Source organism: Eupeodes corollae, chromosome 1 (assembly GCF_945859685.1).
Source record: "Eupeodes corollae chromosome 1, idEupCoro1.1, whole genome shotgun sequence".
NCBI lineage: Eukaryota > Metazoa > Arthropoda > Insecta > Diptera > Syrphidae > Eupeodes > Eupeodes corollae.
Genome location: NC_079147.1, coordinates 284,590,275 through 284,609,387, shown reverse-complemented (window position 1 = coordinate 284,609,387; position 19,113 = coordinate 284,590,275). Strand labels below are relative to the sequence as shown.

The 19,113-nt window shown below is 34.4% G+C and overlaps 1 protein-coding gene across 1 annotated transcript in view; it reads right to left on the bottom strand.

Moving 5' to 3' along the window:
• Nucleotides 1-13,878, bottom strand: part of LOC129938780 (uncharacterized) — a 75,029-nt gene extending 61,151 nt beyond the window's left edge. The window contains exon 1 of the mRNA XM_056046524.1: nt 12,474-13,878. Within this exon, the coding sequence (XP_055902499.1) occupies nt 12,474-12,558 (85 nt within the window). The 5' untranslated portion in view covers nt 12,559-13,878. The remainder of the gene's footprint in view (nt 1-12,473) is intronic.
• Between the last annotated feature and the right edge of the window lie 5,235 nt (nt 13,879-19,113).

The following is a 19,113-nucleotide window of genomic DNA, read 5'->3' as shown; positions in this document are numbered from 1 at the left end:
CTTTAATTGCGGCAACAATCTCATCTTTACTGGGAGGTGCGGTGATGACTCGGGGATTAATTTCTTCAGGCGCTTCAGAAGGTATCGGCTGCACGTTGTTTGCAAATACTCGTTTTAAAACCGAGGAAAACTTTCATCTTCTGACTTGCTCATCGAACGAACTTATCACAATACCGTCTACTTCTTTTACCAGGTGTTGCTCTGAGCTGTGTGTACCGGTCAGCTCTTTGGTTGTTCTCTAAACGATCCTGCGCTCGCACCTGTTTGCAGCATCTTTTGCTTCTTGCGCCAATGCGTTGATGGAGTTAAGATTGTCATGGCGCACACTGCGGTTAACCTCTGTCTTTTACATGTGGTACGAGGACTCTAGCTCATTTTTTTCTTCCCCTTGCGCAGCAGTTATTCCAGCCCTTAACTGTTTACTTTCGTTCATCCTTGCCCAAGATTCTTCTGAAAGCCAAGTGCTGTTGCTTCCTTCTTTATGACAGTATAAATCGTTTAACCCAAATAAGGATTTTTCACTGTGAAACTGTCTACTTGAAATATACTCATTTTAATGTACTTATAAGCCGCAATAAAAAACTACTGATATTGTTAAACTTCCCTTGAACCCAAAAGTTCTTTAAAATTAAAATCTTACAGACATCACATTGCTTTGTCATTCCATAGTTTTTTCTTCTCTTTTTACTTATTTAAAAAACTTAATCGATAAACTTTTCCCAGGTTGGATACCTGTCTCATTACAAGTCCGCCTGTAAGGTATTGTGGAATATTCAATTATAACCAAAACTCACTCATCTCATTATTTCAACCCACAAACAAATAAATATTAACAACCGTGGAGTTACTGCTGTCCATCGATATCGCGTCATTTTCAAAACTGTCAGTCGTACCTACTCCACCCCCATTGTATATTGCATTAACACTTCAAGTCAAAAACCATTGCAACCAACTACTGTACTGCCACCCGCCCCACAACTTTATACATGCATCCAAATCAAAATGACCGCACAGTAAAAAACTCTTACTAATTTATTGAAATAATATGACACCAACTCTAATTTACGCCTGTTTGCCATTTTTGTGTTGTTTGTTCTATTACTGAAAATACATTCCAAAACAAGAAAAATATAAAATTGCAAAGGAGACAAAATAAGGCGAAATCAAAAAAAAAATAAAGAAAAATCTTGCCTCAATTTTCCAAAAATGGCTAAAATGAGTCTCCCACGCACGTAATATTTTTGTTTGTATTTGAAGCCAGCCAGCATCTAGCAATGTGCACCCGAAGCCTCAAGACGATCGGATCGACATGGAAGCAGCAGATTGACTCTTGGAAAAAACGAAAACGTGGTGATGTGAGGGAGACGTGATGTTATTATACAGACGCCCGCCCGCCACAAATCTGGAGGAGGAGGCTTTAGCGTGTTCGCACATAAAGTTAACAACTTGACACCTACGCCACCGCCGCCGCTGGCACATGGCCAAGCCAGGCCAGGCCATAATGTTTCTCTAACTCTGACTATGGATCTCCTCACACTGCATAAATGCAACAGAACAAATGTCTCGAATATGGAAAAAGTCCAGAAGAGGCAGACGACTACGACAACGACGACGCACGGGTGGGTGCACTTGTGTCAGCTTCAGCTTCCAGCACCTCGCCCCAACCTTACCTTCTTGCAGCACTTTTACCGCTTTTAATACTTTGATTAATCAAGTGCAGAGAGTGTGTTGAGGTACAGAAGCTTTGAAGTTGAAATGTGCGGTTCTGATTGCAACCAGTGGTTTCAATTCAATTATCCGGATTAAGTTCTGGGTCGAGATTAATATTTGTACGATGCTTGTGTGGTTATAGCTTTATATGGCGGAACGCGTAACGCAATGCGCGTAAAGTGAAGTCCACTTGTGAGCATGAAGAATCATCGTATACGCGAGTTGACTTTTCAAGTTCGTTTGCAATTTGATATAACATTGACAAATAGATTCTTTTATTTATAGCGGATTATCTTCTTCGAATAAGGAATTGAAGTTTTTATTAGTCATATAAATGAGGAGGGTACAGTCGATTGATTTATTAAGTTACGAGTAGATCACGGATAACTTCGATATTAATAGATTCAAAGAAGAAAAACAGAAAAGTGGCTTTGACTTCTAAAATTACATTGATTTGCGTAGCATTGCAATAAGCTTGACTATTGAAGTATCCAAGCATCAAAGAGACCTCATCTCCTTCTACTGAGAGTTTGGAACAATCAGATCTTAAAAACAAAACTAATAGAACTTGAATGACACCAATGCTCAGATGCATGGAAATAATAAAGGGTTTGCAAATTAGGGGTATCCTTTTATATATCATCTTTTGTCATCGTTTGACACTTGACGCCATTACTAAAAATCTTAAAATTTCCTATAAAAATATGAACATTTTGCATTCACAGTTTTTTCGAAAAAGTTTCCTAACCACTGAGATATTATTATTTAATAGCATTAGACATTTTGTTTTGACTCAAGACATTAAAGATAGAATTTTTGAAGTTATCGAGAATATACGAATTCTCTATCATGGAAATTTAAAAAAAAAACGACATGGCGGCTATATTTGGCTTAAATCGCTTTTAATTATTTGAAACATTCCTTCGTCAATGATACTAAAATGACAGCTGTCAAAATATTTTGTAAGGTCTTACTTTATTTAAAACACTTGGCAAATATTTGAATAGGTTGATAACAATCAATAAGAAAAACTGTCATTTCGATTTTAAAAAAGGCTGGGATGCGACCCACACTGATAACTTCCCATCCCGTCTGTCGATTTGTCCTGCTTAAAAAAGTTTGTAGGTTTTCGTGTTGAATTTAAAAAGTTGTTGATTAAATTATTATTACAAATTTTAAAACTACCAACAATATTTTTCATATACAGAAATAGTTGAGTTTCAAAATCTAGTTTTGTTCAATAGATTTTTAGTCGAAACAATTTTTTACCAATTTTAGTAGCATTTCTTAAATTTTTACAAATTGAATGATTGAAATTAATTTGAGAGACATCAAGAACCGAACATTAATTTTTACCAAATTTGCGTATTATTTTTTGAACTGACTGTTGGATTTAAAAAAAAAAACTACTGAATATCGGAATTGTTTTTATTCTTTGTGAAATAAAAAAGTTTAAAAAAAAATATTTTCAATATTCAATAAGCAATTTGAGTCAAAATTAAATTTTTAACAAGTTTTAGTATTGTTTCTGTCAATAAGATTTTTCTTAGAATTTTAACTGAATGTTAACAACAATATTTTTTAAAAGACAAAAGTAGTTTCAAGCCAATATCGCAACGTTTTGAAAAGATATTTGTGTCAATCAATTTTTACCAACTTTTGTTAATTTCTTTTTGTAAGAAAACTTTCAATATGATTTTTCTCAAAATTTTTCTAAATGTTGAAAACAATATTTTTAACTTCCCTTAGGAAGTTATTGTAATGGGTCCGATTTGTCAAATTGAAGATTTTGACATTTTTCGACGTTTTAAGGTTCCTATAGTCGAAATAAAAGATTTTTAGAAAGATGTCGAAATAAAAGATTTTTAGAAAGAAGTCCGTACGTTCACAATGTTTTTTTCGTCGTCCATAGCTCAAGAACCCGAAGAGATATCGATTTAAAATAATTTTTGTTATACAGATTTACAGATAATAAGGCAGAAAGGGCTTTGAAGAAAATTGCGTGGGTGGTTTTTTTACCAAAGCAGTTTTAAAAAAAGGGAAAATTTTGGTTAACCCTAAATATCTTACGAACCAAAAACGCTAGAGACTTGAATTAAATTTTATATAATATATTGAAACGTGATATTAAAGAAATATATTTTTTTGAAAAAAATCCATTTAACGGTTTTTTATTAATCAAAAAAACTGAAAAAAAAATTGTCACCTCGAAAATTTTAGGACTAAAATATAATTTCATCTCCAAAACAATGTTGTGCAACGAAGAATAATGTTTTTGACATCTGATAAAATTTTGAGAAAAATCGAATTGAATTGGGTCAAAATTAATACGAGTACATAAAGACAAACTTTTAAGCAAGACAAAGCGGCAGACGGGATGGGAAGTTATCAGTATGGGTCGCATTCTAGCCACTTTTTTAGAGGATAAAATTAGTTGGAAGTCATAATCTCAAATTTTTTAAAAGATATTTGTGTCTGAAATCAATTTTTACCAACTTTTGTTAAATTTTCCTTTAAGTGTTAATTTTGTATGTAAAAAAACTGCAGAAATTTATGCATCAGTAGTAACTTTTCCGTCATCTATATCTAACAGTGGGTTTGAGAATGTTTTAGTGGATGGGTCTTGAAGCATTTGAACACTAATATTTACTTTCAGTTGTACTTTTTCAACACCGCCGCAGTGGCAATGATTTTAAGCACGCGTTTATCTCATCAGAGTACTTTGAACGCGGAATAACAGGAAGTATTTGTCTGAAATCTGGTACCCGTGGCATGATGGTTAGTGCGTTGGACTGTCATGCTAGAGGTCTTGGGTTCGATCCCTGCCTATGCCATCTAAAGTCTTTTCACGGGTACTGCCTCTTGCGAGGAATTGACAAATTCTCCAAGAGTAACTATTGTCATGAAAAAGTGCTTTCTCAAAAATTAGCCGTTCGGAGTCGGCATATAAACTGTAGGTCCCCTTCATTCCTGACAACATTACTCGCACACAGGAATGGTTGAGAGTTGTAAGTCACTAGGCCTTGGTTCTCAACGGACTGTCGCGCCACCCAATTTATTTATTTTTATTTTTATTTGTCTGAAATCACTTGAAAGGAGTTAAAGAGTGCAGCCAAATAGTCTGTTGTTGTGTTTATAACTTTCAAAGTCCTGTTCAACGCCTCAAGCGAATGTTTGTATGCCATAGTGCATTCATGCCAGTTGATAGTTTTACACTGTTTGAGCACTTTGACCATGGAAGATTATTTTTTATGTTGCACACTGCGTCTGGTTTAATGGCAGTTTTAATACTGAATAGGCTGTTCTGCTTCCATCCAGTAAAGTTGTCGCAATGCCAAAAAAGCAACAGCCAGTGCGATACCATTATATGATCCTATTTTAGCAAGAATTAGTGAAATAGGGAATGTTTTGTCATTTGCACGTAGTGCATCCAAAAAAATGTATGTATCTTGTACTACCGAAACTGCGAGCATGATGTGGTCATAAATGGTTCTTTGTCTTCATTTTTTAGTGGGACATTGCGAGCGACAATTGCTGCCATTTCTACAGTATTATATTGTAGTTCACGTTCAATTCAATGTCTATTAAATAAGTTGCACTTTGATTTGGTAAATACGTACCGAAATAACTGAGTGGTAAGTTGGCAATGATAATGCAAAAATCCTCAATAGCAATCATCGCTTCATTGTAAAAAGCGTCACTAAATACTATCTTATGATCGTTGCACCGTGGACAGTAGCACTAAAGAATTTAAAAAATAGTTTAAGAAAAACTATTCTCAGACCTACCGAATGTATTTACATGCAAAAATTCATTGAAATTGAGCCGTTAAGCCGTTTCAGAAGACACTTTTGTATCGATACAATATTATTGACTTTAAACTTATTTTATAACAAACAATAACATTTTGCAAAAAAATTATGAAAATATGGTTTTTGAAGTTCCCTGGATGTAAATTTAGATCTTAGACTTCTAATTTCCTACAGTATAATCAAATAGAGATTTATTTTTTAAGCTTTTTTATCATATACAGGCAGGAAGGTCTGCAAAATTTCAAACAAGTGAGAAATACATAAACTCAATCTTAATTGGACGTACGCTTAATAATTAATAAATGTGGGACGCTTTTCAACCCTTTCCTTACTCAGAATTGAAAACATCACGAAAAATAGTATAGATGCCTACTAACAAAAAATGCACCTAAAAGTGTATACTCATCATAGAGCATGTCTGCTCATATAAGACTTTCAACGTTTTTATTGTACTTTCAAAACATTTGATTCAAACAGAAAAAACATATTTTAATTTTAATCTTTAATAGTAAATTAGCACTGAATTATCTAAAAACATGCTCCTGATACTATTCAAACTCCATAGTCCACTAACAAAAACGTCTTTTGGTAGTGTTTCTGAATAACTCTGGTTGAAGTGACAACATAAGTTCTGAAATTCATTACATTTTTAATCTTGCTCTTAAAAATAACCTCAATTCTTATATCCGAAACTTGGCACGAAAACGGTTTGGATACTTCTACTCTATCAATCATCATTTCAATCAACTGCTGAACCCCCAGCAATTTTGGACCCAGTCATGATCTACTATGTCCAAACCTATATTCATGGCGAGATTTTAGACAGTGCAATTTCCCAGCATGAGGTTCGCGTATCGGTCAACGCACTAGCAGATGGAAAAGCGGCAGGTGCAGATAGGATACCATCGGATTTCTACAGATATGGCACTGACGAACTGATTAAAAACCTGGCCAACATATATAATCAAATTTTTGAAACTAGATGCTTTGATTTTTCCGATACACAAAAAAGGCAACATCGAAGATCCAGTCATTTGTAGAGGAACCTCATTTGGAACACTTCCTATAAAATCTTTACTGGGATTTTACTGAGATCAAACGCAGAATAACTCTTACTAACCGCTGTTTCTTTGGACTAAGAAAGCAATTGAGTGGTAAAGTCCTCTCTCGAAGGACCAAAGTGTTGCTATATAAGACCCTTATCATCCCCGTCCTGCTAAACGGTGCAGAAGCATGGACCATGAAAAAAGCGGATGAAAGCACCTTGGGTCGCTTTGAGAGAAAAGTTCTTCGTGTGATCTACGGTCCCGTATGCATCGAAGGGGAATGGAGGAGAAGATGGAACGACGAACTGTACGGGCTGTACAGCGACGTACACTTAGCCAGAAGAGTAAAAGTCCAACGACTAAGATGGCTGTGTTACGTAGAGCGCATGGAAACCAATGCTCCGGCCCGGAAAGTCTTCGAATCCGCACCCACAGGACAGCGCAGTAGAGGAAGACCGCGGATCAGGTGGCGCGCACAAGTGGAAGGTAACCTCACCCAACTTGGAGCGCGAAACTGGAGACATCTAGCTAGGGACCGAGCTAGATGGAGAAGTTTGTTGGGTGAGGCCCTAGTTCACACAGGACTGTAGCGCCACCTTAAGTAAGTAAGTAAGGGATTCTACTAAAGCGGCTGAATACGTGGATAGACTCGAATAATCTATTATGGGAGTCTCAAGCCGGCTTACGTCGGGTTAGTCGACCATCGATCATATATTCGTTTTAAGGAGCATTGCTGAGTCTTTTTTGAACAAAAAAAAAATTAAAAGCTATACACTTTTGTTGTGGATCTTAAAGCTGCATTTGACTCAGTTGATTGAAACGCATTAATGTTCAAGTTGTTTGGATCCGGGATGTCGTTTAAGTTTGGAAGAGTTATTCAGAACTTGAACGCAGACAAGAGAGCAGCGGTATGGAATGGAAAGCAGTTATCTGAATGATTTCAGACGCAGTCGGAAGTAAGACAGGGCTGTGCTCTCAGTCCTAGCTTGTTCGCACTATTTATAAATGGTATCACTGACGCATTACTAGGAGGTGTTAGATTTGCTGGAGAGGTCATTAAAGCCTTACTCTTCGCAGATGATATAGTCTTGCTGGCAAACACACAGCAATCCTTACAGTTTATGATAAATTGACTTTCGGGATACTGAAGACGATGGAGTTTGGTAGTAAACCTGAACAAGTCGAAAGTGATGGTTATCAAGAAAGGTTAAGCTCAAATGAATAATGGTACTTCCTTGATCCTTGCTCAAGTTGTGATTGTTCTGTATTTCAAATATAACTTCTGATAGTTTACAATCAAATAGTTTTGTATTCAATTCTATATCTTCACGTGAAGTTTACATGGATATTTTATTTTTGAAAAATAAGAATTCGTGTACTACTGATGGTATTTCTAGTATTTTACGTAAAAAAATTGCCTTATATGTGGTCGATATATTGAGTTATCTGTCTAACGCAAGTGTTGAAAATGGTTGTTTTCCCAAACGCCTTAAGTGTGCTGAAGTTGTGCCTCTTTTCAAAAAAAGGGTAATAGAAAGAATGTTTTCGACTAAAGACCTATATCTCTGCTTTCAACTTACTCAAAGTTTTTTTTAAAAAACTTATAAAGGCAAGAATAATTTAGTTTTCAGCGAAAATCAATTTGGATTTCGATCAGGAATGTCTACCGAAGACGCTATTTTAAGGCTGTGTACTCAACTATATAGCAGTTTAAATTGCAACAAAACTACCATGGCTCTTTTCGTTGATATGACTAAGGCCTTTGATATGGTTGACCACAACGTTCTGTTAAACAAACTGTATAATGCTGGTTTTCGAGGTGTTATATTTAAAAGGCTTCAATTCTACTTAAAGGTAAGAGAACAAAAAGTAAATGTGAACGGAACTTTTAGCAATTCACTTTCTTTTAAAAATGGAGTCCCACAAGGCTCCGTTCTCGGTCAATTATTTTTCTCAATTGATATAAATTCTCTTTTCAATATTAAATTAAATGGTTCCCCAAGATGATTTAGCATACACCTAACAATTTAATACTACTTTTGGATGTGTGGCCAAAATTGAAGACGATTTAGAAATCCTTAGGACATGATTTGCTGCTCCTAAGCTAATGATAAGCGAGAAAACTATGTTAGTAATTTTTAAACTTTCTGATAACAGTCTTTTTGATTATAACCTTTGCTTTCATGCCCATAACTGTAAACAATTTTGCTTACCTATTCATAAATGTGGTGAACTTAATTTTTATTTTCATAGTTTATTTTCCGATAGTTGCTTTAAAATTGAGTCAGTGATGAAATTCAAATACTTGGGTGTTCTAATCGACTTCAAATTAAATTGGAAAGAACATATTCGCTCCTTGAAATCACACATGATGTTGGTTGCTCGTAAAATGTACCATTTTGCTCGAAAAAAGTGTTAAAAGCAATTTATAACGGTTTTGCGCATTCAAAGCTTCAATACGGAATTTCCAGCTGGGGTGGATCATACGCAAATACTTTTAGACCCCTTATGTTAGCTCAAAAACATGCAATAAGAATAATTTGTTATAAAAACCGTTTTGCTGAAAGTTGGCCTTTATATCAAGAATTGCAAATTTTTTTCAAAGTTTTAAAAGAGTTTTTCTAACAAAGTGGCAATATTCCAACTAGAAACTCACAGCTTTACAGTCTACGTATAAATAACTCACATCTTGTTACTGTACCACTCGCACGTAGAACACATTTCTCCTAAAACTTTTTAATAAATTACCGTTATTTATAAGACAAACTACTTCTTTTAAATTTTTTTTGAAAAAAGTTAGAGATTGGCTATTCACACATGACTATGAATGCATCGAATCCTTTTTGAGAACCTTATCCTATTAAGTAGCACAAACATACATAGTTTAAACATTTGCTTGTTGTTTTTATTTTTTGTTTTCAGTATATTATTTTTGAATTGTTAAGTTTATTTTTTGAAATAATTTATTTAATTTTTGCTCAAAGTTTACTTTTATTATTAAATTGATTTTTTTGAAATAATTAAACTCTGATTGTCATTACACATCAGATATTACTTACTTACTTACTTAAGGTGGCGCTACAGTCCATGACGGACGTGGGCCTCAACCAACATGCGCCTCCAGCCAGCTCGGTCCCTAGCTAACTGTCTCCAGTTTCGCACGCCAAGTTGCTTGAGCTCCTCTCCCACCTGGGTGCGCCACCTGAGTTGCGGTCTTCCTCTACTGCGCCGTCCCTCGGATTGGATTCGAAGACCTTCCAAGCTGGAACGTTGATGTCCATCCGCTCTACATGACCTAGCCATCTAAGCCGTTGGACTTTAATTCTACTAACTAGGTCAGTGTCGCTGTACAGCCCGTACAGTTCGTCGTTATGTCTTCTCCTCCATTCTCCATCTATGCGTACGGGACCAAAAATCACCCGCAGAATTTTTCTCTCGAAGCATCCTAAGACGCTCTCATCTTTCTTTGACAGGGTCCAGGCCTCAGCGCCATAAATGAAAATCGGGATGATGAGTGTCTTATAGATGGTGATTTTACATGCTTGAGAGAGGACTTTACTTCTCAATTGCCTTCTAAGTCCAAAGAAGCAGCGATTTGGAAGAGTTATTCTTCGTTTGATTCCAGCGCTGGTGTCGTTGTTTGTATTAATAGCGGTGCCTAGGTAGACAAAGTCATTACTTACTTCAAAGTTATAGCTGTCCATGGTGACGTTTTGTCCAAGACGTCGTCGTTCAGTGTCCTTTTTTGATGACAGCACATACTTGGTCTTGCCCTCATTGACCACCAAACCCAACTTCTTCGCATCCGTTGCAATGCTCAAAACCCCTCCACTGACATCACGCTTTGATCTTCCAATTATGCGTCTAGTGTTGTCAGTTGAGTTTTGCACAATTCTTTCCAGAACGATGTTGAAGAAGTCGCATGACAGTGCATCGCCTTGTCTAAAACCTTTTTTGACATCAAATGCATCGGTAAGATCTTTTTCGACATTGATAGAGCAGCGTGCATTCTCCATCGTCATTCTGCACAAACGGATAAGTTTGACAGGGATGCCAAAACTAGACATTGCTCGGTAGAGCTCTTCCCTATAGATGCTGTCATACGCGGCTTTAAAATCGATAAAGAGATGGTGGGTATCGATTTGAAGCTCCTGGTTTTTTTCCAAGATCTGCCGTAGTGTGAATATTTGGTCGATAGTGGACTTTCCTGGTCTGAAGTCACACTGATAAGGACCAATCAGGTTGTTGACGAATGGCTTCAGACGTTCCCATAATACGGCAGAGAGAGTCTTATACGCAATGTTAAGGATACTGATGCCTCTGTAGTTGGCGCAGTTTAGAGGGTCTCGTTTCTTATGTATCGGGCACACTATGCTGAGATTCCACTCATCGGGCATGCTTTCTTCCGACCATATTTTGCAGATGAGTTGGTGCATGCTCCGTGCCAAGTCATCGCCAGCAGCTTTGTTTGACTTAAGTTTAGATATAGCTATCTTCACTTCGTCAAGATCGGGTAGACGGAATTGTTGATCTGTGTCGCCGAGGTTGAGTGGTTCTATCTCCCTTACAGCGGAATTCGGTTCGTCATCGCCGTTATATAATTTAGAGAAGTGATCTTTCCATATTCTCAGCATCGACTGCGGTTCTACTACGATGTTCCCCTGATCGTCTTTACAGGCTTCGGTTCGTGGCTGGTACCGATCGCTCTCTCATGCTCTCTTTTGTCCATCTAAGAAGCCGGTGTTCCTCTCTCCTCTTCTGCTCGTAGAGCTCGCGAATAGCTCTAGTCCTTTTGTGCAGCGCCGTTTTGTATGCCTCTTGTTTCGCTGCGTGCGCTTGCCGGCATTCGTCGTCAAACCAGGAGGGGTTTCGCTGTGGTGGCTGTGTGAAACCTTGCACTTCAGAGGCGGCATCTCTGATGGCTGAAAGGCAATGTTGCCACTGCTTTTCAATGCTTAATGCAGGCAGCATAGGACTCCTTAAATCATCAGATATTACTTGAATTAATTTATTTGGCGTGTCATTTAACACTAACTTTTATAGTTAAAGAATGTTCACTAATTTAATTCAATCTAAAAACATTTATATTGTATCTATAGCTTTAAGTTTGCTTGTATGAATACAAATTGTCTATCTATCTATCTATCTATCTACACAAAGCAAAACAGGATGGGTTAAAGAGTGGATTGGGCTAGCAGAAGATACATGTGTAAATTTAAATCTCAGTGAACAGAGTACATGGAAAATTTTAGAAATATATTCACAGGACAGGCATCCAGCTCACTTCATCGGATGATCTATAGAGCAGGCTGAATTATAATCTTAATAAAGGAAACTACTTCCATGACATTAATACTGTAAAACAAATCGCCAACATGTTTCGGCGAAGAGGCGAACTGCTTAACATAAATTACGTTCCACATCGCGAAGATCTTCCACTGCTATGTGATATTTGCAACATGGCTGAACGAGAGGATATTTTTCATTTTATCGGAAGGTGTGCAGTCCTGAGAGAAACTAGAAGAAACATACTTGGTAGAGACTTTTTATCAGAAAACGAAACTTCAGCTCACTTAAATGAAGTAGATGTGCTTAAAATGCTTATATATTACAAAACAGTACTTATTTATATGTAGAAGCAGAATTGGAGATGAACATTTTTAGCTAACACAACTGCCACTTAATTAATTACAAAACTTTAATACAGTTAAACTTTGTCAATCAGGCAGACGGTAAAACCATGCTTTAAAGATTGTTAATAAAATTGTACAAATAATTGCAAGTAAATAAATTCTATCTAATTTAATCTAATGTATCCGAAATTTTTTAGGACACGTTAGATATGTTTAATCCATGTTAGTACAATTTGTCTACAATTTAGTTAGACATAGCAAATAACACTTACCATGATTATTGTCATCTGGTAGTAATCCATTTAAAGTATAAAAACTAAAACTCTTCTTCACAAAGTAAGTAAACACTGTTTTCATATAAATAAATCATTTAATTATTATTTTTTATTTAAATTCACAACTGTAACGTATTAAAATATATGAATTAACATTTCCTCGCAGGCATTTTCATCAAAACATAATTCACAATGACACACAAAAAAAAATATAACGAAAATAAAAATATTTAACATAAAAACCAGGAGACATCTAAAAAGCACACACAAATCCCACTTGTTTTTTAAATTGCGTGTACATCTGTCACTCATGTGCGTCAAGAAAAACTCATCATTTATTCGCCTCTAGGGTAATCTGCAATTCAATCAGTTCAATCAAAACCGCACTTCGTTTGACAGTTCTAGTTGTTGTTGCATCAGTCTGCAAATCAAAACACAAATGACAACACAACACAAAAAGACACACGCGACGCGTTGAACATCGAGGATTTGAATTGAATGTGAAGCGCGTATAGTTGTGTATCTTCCGTTAAAGAACGCGTCTCACAATGAAATAGTGAAACGTTCTTGTGCAAAACTCTCATTTAGCGCAAAAAAGTTTCAAAGAATACGCGAAAAACAGCAACAACAAATAATAGTCACCACCTCCTCCTCCTACACAACGCAACACGATGAACAAAATCTAAACGAAAACTGCAACAACAACAACAAAAATGGATTTGTAATCGCGTTCCCGGTTTTCCCGCGTACACAGGTTACTCGTATATTAAAGCACTGAACTGCATCGATATTCCGTCCGCTGCCGCTCGCACTACAGATGGCGTGATTTGCGTGTTTTGTCTGCTCTGCGGTGATCGGTGGAACTCATCCATTCATGAATCCGTTTGTAAATTCACCTGGGCAGGGGGCAAAACAGAAAGAGACAAAAAAAAACAGGAGTAGGCGGGACAGTGTGTAGTGAATGTTTATTTGTTAGTCTTGTTTTGTTGTCTGTTTCTTTTCTGTAAATTCTGTTTTGTCGTCTATTCTGCGATTCTGCAATATTGTTTTTCTTTTGTTAGTGGCGAACGTGAAGTGAAAAAGAGATAGACAACAAAACAAGTGTCTATCTGATTGAAAGATCAATCGATCGTAATTAAGATCACCGGCTACGACAACGGACGCGGACGGCAGCACCAGTCATCAGTGGCGATGGCGTTTGGTTGCAATTTTGCAAATGCAGTTATCTGTAATGTTGACAGTTGTTAGTCAATGGCGGTGATGCCAATGGAAAGGAAATTGATTTTTAATTATTTCCGGTTGACGTTTAAATTGCTCAATGGGAGTTTATTTAAAGAAAAAAAAAAGAGTAATAAAGCAAACAGAAAACAAACTGGATGAAAAATAATGAGATGTAATTTTGTTTGAATAAAAGCTTTTGACATTTTTTCCAATGGGTGTATACATATACAGTTGTGCTTATAAATAGCAGTGCTGGTAACATTTTATTAGATTGTCAATTATTTAAAGAAAGAAAATTCTTACAAAAAATTAACATGTTACTTGCATCTAACGGTACTTCGTTTTCATATTTTAATCTTTTAGCTTGAAAACACCCATTATTTCAAACTCTCTGGATATAGAGTGTTCATAAAAATAGCAGTGGCTTTGATTTAATAATTAAAAGGTGTTAAAAATTCAATATTTTTTATTTTTCGGTAAATTAATATTTTACTCTTTAAAGTTTTGAGTAGTTGTTACATACTAGCATATAAAAAAATAATAAATATTAGCTCCAAAATAAACAATCAGACGGTCAAGACACTGCACCGGAGAAATTCGAAAACTTATTCGAAAACTGCGTTTGGAGGGAAAAACCTACCAAAATATTCAGGACATCCTAAGCTGCTCAGCAAATATGGTTAGTAACCCCTTAAAATGGCAAAATAAACCGAAAACGTGAGGCCCAAAAGGGTGACTACTGAAAGAACTGACAAAAAAATTGTTCAGTTATTATTATTACTATTATTATTATTATTATTATTATTATCATTATTATTATTATTATTATTATTATTATTATTATTATTATTATTATTATTATTATTATTATTATTATTATTATTATTATTATTATTATTATTATTATTATTATTATTATTATTATTATTATTATTATTATTATTATTATTATTATTATTATTATTATTATTATTATTATTATTATTATTATTATTATTATTATTATTATTATTATTATTATTATTATTATTATTATTATTATTATTATTATTATTATTATTATTCATTATTATTATTATTATTATTATTATTATTATTATTATTATTATTATTATTATTATTATTATTATTATTATTATTATTATTATTATTATTATTATTATTATTATTATTATTATTATTATTATTATTATTATTATTATTATTATTATTATTATTAATATTATTATTATTATTATTATTATTATTATTATTATTATTATTATTATTATTATTATTATTATTATTATTATTATTATTATTATTATTATTATTATTATTATTATTATTATTATTATTATTATTATTATTATTATTGTTATTATTATTATTATTATTATTATTATTATTATTACTATTATTATTATTATTATTATTATTATCATATTATTATTATTATTATTATTATTATTATTATTATTATTATTATTATTATTATTATTATTATTATTATTATTATTATATTATTATTATTATTATTATTATTATTATTATTATTATTATTATTATTATTAATATTATTATTATTATTATTATTATTATTATTATTATTATTATTATTATTCATTATTATTATTATTATTATTATTATTATTATTATTATTATTATTATTATTATTATTATTATTATTATTATTATTATTATTATTATTGTTATTATTATTATTATTATTATTATTATTATTATTATTATTATTATTATTATTATTATTATTATTATTATTATTATTATTATTATTATTATTATTATTATTATTATTATTATTATTATTATTATTATTATTATATTATTATTATTATTATTATTATTATTATTATTTATTATTATTATCTTTATTTTTTCTTCATAAAAATACAGGTTCATTTACATTTTAAAGATTTACATCGTGTCTATTAAGCCGTCTGCCGGTTATATCTAAATTTTAAACATTGAGAGAGAAGTTATTTATTAGCTGTTATATAATTAAAATTAACAATTTACAAAATAATTTATGATTCAGATTCTGGTCATTTATGACATTAGAGGTCCACGAATGAATTTCTATACGCAACAGCTTCAGAGAAAAATCGGATAAGGAGTTTCCAACCACCCTCACCATTCAAAACTCCAAGACAGTCCTCAAATGAAAGGAAGCTCTTATTGAAGTAGAAACGCCGGATCTCTTGTAGGATCGGACATAAGGCTAGGAAGTTGAAAACATTTTCAATTTGATTGAGGTTACGTAATGTACAGTTAGGATGTATATCATTTCTGTGAGGTCTATTGTGTACGTACGTACGTACGCCCGTTCGCCCGTTCGCCCGTTCTCCCGTACGTCCGTACGTTCGAGAAGTTTTTTTCGTTGTCCATAGCTCAAGAACCAGAAGAGATATCGATTTCAAATAAATTTTGTTATACAGATAAAAAGTCAGAAAGATGAAGAAAGGGCTCTCAAGAAAATTGCTTGGGTGCTTGGGACCCAAAGGTAAACACCGCATTTGGAAGAAAATACAAAACTTATAAATTTGCAATCATTATGGCATTGCTGTCTGTCGCTTTTCCATTCTGGAAGGTGATCCACTGAATCCTTGCGGACTTCTTTCAGAGGAGTGTGCGCACCAAAGCGTTCTAAGCTTTTTTCTGGGTTGAGGTCGATGGAATGGAATCCAAAGTTCTTTTCGTGGTTTTTAGAATACCAGTGATGGAAGCTGGTCGACCCTTCTTTTTTTTTAAGAGTTTTGCCAATTTTGCAGAAATGCTTGGCTACTGCCATCTTGAAGTCGAATAAGGGTATGTACACGTCCCTTTTCGTACGCCATAAAATCCATGCATTTACTATGCAAAGGTCCAAGAAATGGAAGAAAATTTTGTTGGGCCATTTCTTTGATCGGATTCCGATCCGGGAAAGCCCAAGCATCGAATCAAGGAGATCCACACCTCCAATGTATTTATTGTATACATCTATAACTTTTGGACAGTCAATATCAATATACTTTTTTTCCTTTCTGCACTATCGTTTCTTTTTTGCTGTTGGATTACATCCCACAAAAGTTGATAGCATGCTTACAACTTTGTTGTCGTACCACGATACAAAGGATACTTTTTCACCATCGATATCTGCCACTCTCTCGATCACATATCCGCGACCCTTCTCTCGCATTTCATTTTCTGTGGGAGCAACAATATTTGACACTCTGTTTAATCTTACCGTTCCTAATGGAAGCAGTCCTGTTTTGGTCAAATGTACTGGAAGCTTTGGGCTATTGAACCAGTTATCGAAGAAGATCTTGTGGTTTTTGTGTCTTGGTACAGTGGCAGTCAATCGTGCAATCGTGCATTTCCACTCACACCAACGTCAAGAGCATCTTCTGGATATGTATTACTTTGATCTCCAGCAAAATGATCAAAGCCATATCTAAACCCTGACACTCCACTTAAGGCCAGATTCTTATAACCCCATTTGTGAGGTTTCTTTGGGTTGTACTGCTTCAATTCATGCCGGCATTTTGTAGGAATTGTTTGCTCGTCAACTGCAAGGAACTCTTAATTTGGAATAAGAAGAAGCCGATCTCTAATTTTACTAAGATGTTTATCATATCCGGGCAAACCGCGCTTTATAAACTTATCGTTGTCAGCAAATTGGAGATATCGCTTTATGTCTTCCCATCGGTTGCATGTCATTGTCTCTTAAACAAAACTTTGACCAATTTCTGAGCTCCAATATCCTCATGTCGTAGGTAATTTCAAAAAGAACATAAACAGACAAATGCCAACAAATGTCTCCATTTCTTTTACCGTTATATTGGCCGGTTTGTTTATATTGCTTTGTAAAGCTTTTCGGTTAGATTCATCGACTATCATTTGAATCAAATCTTCGGTAAAAAAAAACGAGAAAAACTCAGCTGGAGTCTCAAACTGCGACATGGTATCTGGCAAATCCCAGTTTCCTAAAAAGGGGAAATCTTCTTCTTTGTACGTACAAATATTTGTATCACTAAAAATTATGTTCTGCTGTTTCTTCTGTTGCATTTTCTTTTTTGGCACAAAACTAGCTAAAGGCTTTTCATCTTCAGAGTCGAAGTCACTCGTTTCAAAAACCACCTCTTCTGATTCCGCGGATCCATTCCTTTCTTCTTCGTTATCTGACTCCAGAATTTCCTCTTCACTTTCCGAGCCATCATCGTGAGAATTGAGTAGAATCTCCTTGTTGGGAAAACGGAGCTCGATGATGCCATTATGGACTCACCTGTTTGACAAAACCATAATTTTTATTTTATCCTTACTGCATAGGAAGCCAAATATGCCACGGTGATTTTGAATTTATATTTTCGTAACTGCATACACAGCCATATATGGCTGTTTGATAAAATGTCCATTTTCTTAGTCCAGTCATTTTAGCTATTTTAAGCCCCAATCTGCGGAAAAATTCCTAGTGAGCTGAATTTTTGTATACACCTTTATTACGGCATTGTAATGAAGATGTGAAAAATCGACATTGATATCGTGCCGGCTAAAAAAGTTATAAAGGTCAAAAGGTCACGAAAATCAGTTTTTCGCAAATATCTCGCGATCTATTGGTCAGAGGTCAATAAAGGTCATTATAAAAATTGTTTGTCATGAAATTGTCTACAGAAAATGTCTCTTGCATTTTTCTGTAGAATTAACCGTTTTCGGAGTAGAGCACCGAGAAAGCGACTATATTATAACGATGCACTCGTTTCCTCACCACCTCCGAGGTAGAATGCAGGGCGCGTTTTTTTTTACATGGTTTCCCCAGTAGGCTTTTACAAGTGAATAATTTTTTATTTGAATATAGCAAAGTACAGAAAAATTAACTTAAGTATATAACTTTTTTTTTAACATTCATTGTCAATATCTTCAGTTTCTGTGTCATCAACAGTTGCTGACAAAACGTCGAGTCCTGTATTTAAATCAACATCTTCATCACTTTCATCGTTGGTTGACTCTGCGTTTAAGCATGACTGTCCACGGCAATGTCCACAAACTTTTGAACATCTTAATCCAATTTTTCTGCATCCACATTTGCCGCTGCAACCTTTTGTACAATTACAGAAGATTGAGTTCAGTAGATTTTCGGGTGCTGGTGGTAATAAAGTTGTTATTGGCTGCAGTATATTATTTGTTAACTCCCAACCCCACTGTCTTGGATCAATTTCTCTTCCTAGCCAGGTTTGTATTTGATAATACACTCGAAAAATATGCTGTTCAGCTGCTGAAGATGTAGGTGGTAATAATGGAAATTTTACAGCTGTACTTTGCCTTGTTAGTTTAGCAAAGCTACAGTATCTGTAATTATTGAAAAATTGTAATTATAGAAAATCTTTCCCAGCATTGCCAATGACATCTCGAGAGCAATTTTCTTGTTGGAATATTTCT